General features: G+C 42.7%; 1 protein-coding gene across 1 annotated transcript in view; it reads right to left on the bottom strand.

Moving 5' to 3' along the window:
• Positions 1-1,701, bottom strand: part of PRPF4B (pre-mRNA processing factor 4B) — a 52,995-nt gene that overhangs the window by 37,197 nt on the left and 14,097 nt on the right. Inside the window, 1 exon segment of the mRNA XM_007935355.2 lies at positions 1,528-1,701. This exon segment is cut by the window's right edge and continues 2 nt beyond it. Within this exon segment, the coding sequence (XP_007933546.2) occupies positions 1,528-1,701 (174 nt within the window).

Below are 1,701 nucleotides of genomic sequence, written 5' to 3' on the forward strand. Positions count from 1 at the left end.
TGCTGGTGAGGATGTGGAGATTGGGACTCTCATACACTGCTGGTGGGACTGTAAAATGGTACAACCATTGTGGAAAGCAGTATGGCTATTCCTTCAAAAGTTGGAATTAGAAATACCATTTGACCCAGCCATTCCATTACTAGATATGTATCTTAAAGAAGTGAGAGCCATAACAAGAACAGATATATGCACACCCATGTTCATCGCAGCACTATTTAAAATAGCCAAAAGATGGAAGCATCCTAGGTGTCCATCAACTGAGGAATGGATAACCAAACTATGGTACATACACACAATGGAATACTATGCAAAGCTAAAAAATAATGTAGAATCTGCAAAACACCGCATAACATGGATGAACTTGGAGGACATTATGCTGAGTGAAATAAGTCAATTACGAAAGGACAAATATTGTATTAGTGTGTTATTGTAAAAGTCAAGGAAATTTCCTGGGAGGGGAGGGGAGGGAACACTGTTACATAGGTATAGAGATAAGTATTGATGTGGGTGAAGAGAAGGGCAATGTACCAAATATGAGTGATCAATATTGTGGCATTGAGGAAGATAAAGACTTAGAGGGGTACATAGGAGGTACAGACAACAAAGATGAACCCTTTTGCACATACAGTACTGCATTGTCAGTGAAGGCAAACATGGGTATATGGGTGGATAGGCTGAACTAGTAGGTATGTCTATGAAGTGGGGCATGTGCCCAAGAACATGTATAGGGTTGGCAGACAGTGGTCCTATAAGTTTATGTGTATGATCTGAATTCCCAGGTGTATAGTGACTGGGATCTTAAAAGCTTGCAAGCAACCATCTAGATGGAATGATGGGCCTCTCCTCATCCAGAGCAAAGAAGAATGAAGAAAACCCAAAATTCATGGAAACAATTAGTCCTAGCAACTGGTATACCATGGGATCTGCAGCCTAGATGACTATGAAACCAGAAGAACTAGATGGTGCCCAGCCACCACTGTCAACCACTTTGAAGGGGATCTATGTAGGAGATCCTGGAAAGAGAGGGAGAACAATGTGAAAGAAACCTCAAAATCATTTGGAGAAAAAAATAAGGGGGGCAGGGGACCAGGTTTGCTGGTCCAATAGAGTCTGGTGTAATCACTGAGAATTTGGCCCCTAACTGCCCTTCAGGTCTGGAATTAAGCCCACACCTGTAGCTCCAGCCAAATGAAAGACAGGAATATGAGTTGAACATTTACTTGAGGCAGATACACTCCTTGGAGAGAAGAATCATGGGAGAAAGAAGGGCTGCTTATGCACAGGGAGACAGCTCAGGGGGCAGGAGGGCATGGAGGGATGGACATAGGAAAGAGGTAACTATCAGGAGCAACTGAGAGGGGAGCTGTTGCATTGTGGTAAACTGTGTTCAATGTCATGAGACAAAGTGTATGTGAACTGCTGTATGGAAAGTGGATTTGCGCTGTAATTTTCAACCATATCACAATTAAAAAAAAAAAAGTCCAGAGTTTCATGATTCACAATGGATAACATGTAATACATCTTTACCTTCTTCTAGGAGACCTGCTTCTTCTTCTTGGAGACCTGCTACGTCTGAGTGGGGAACGAGATCTCCTTCTAATGGGAGATCGACTTGCTCTTCTTCGGGTTGGAGACCACCTATTGATTGGGCTGGTATCTTTTGATCTTTCCCGTCTACCGAGGATATCATCTCGAGGTCGT

The sequence above is a fragment of the Orycteropus afer genome, unplaced genomic scaffold (assembly GCF_000298275.1).
Source record: "Orycteropus afer afer isolate SDZICR_OR568_19922 unplaced genomic scaffold, OryAfe1.0 scaffold00027, whole genome shotgun sequence".
In the NCBI taxonomy this organism is placed as follows: domain Eukaryota; kingdom Metazoa; phylum Chordata; class Mammalia; order Tubulidentata; family Orycteropodidae; genus Orycteropus; species Orycteropus afer.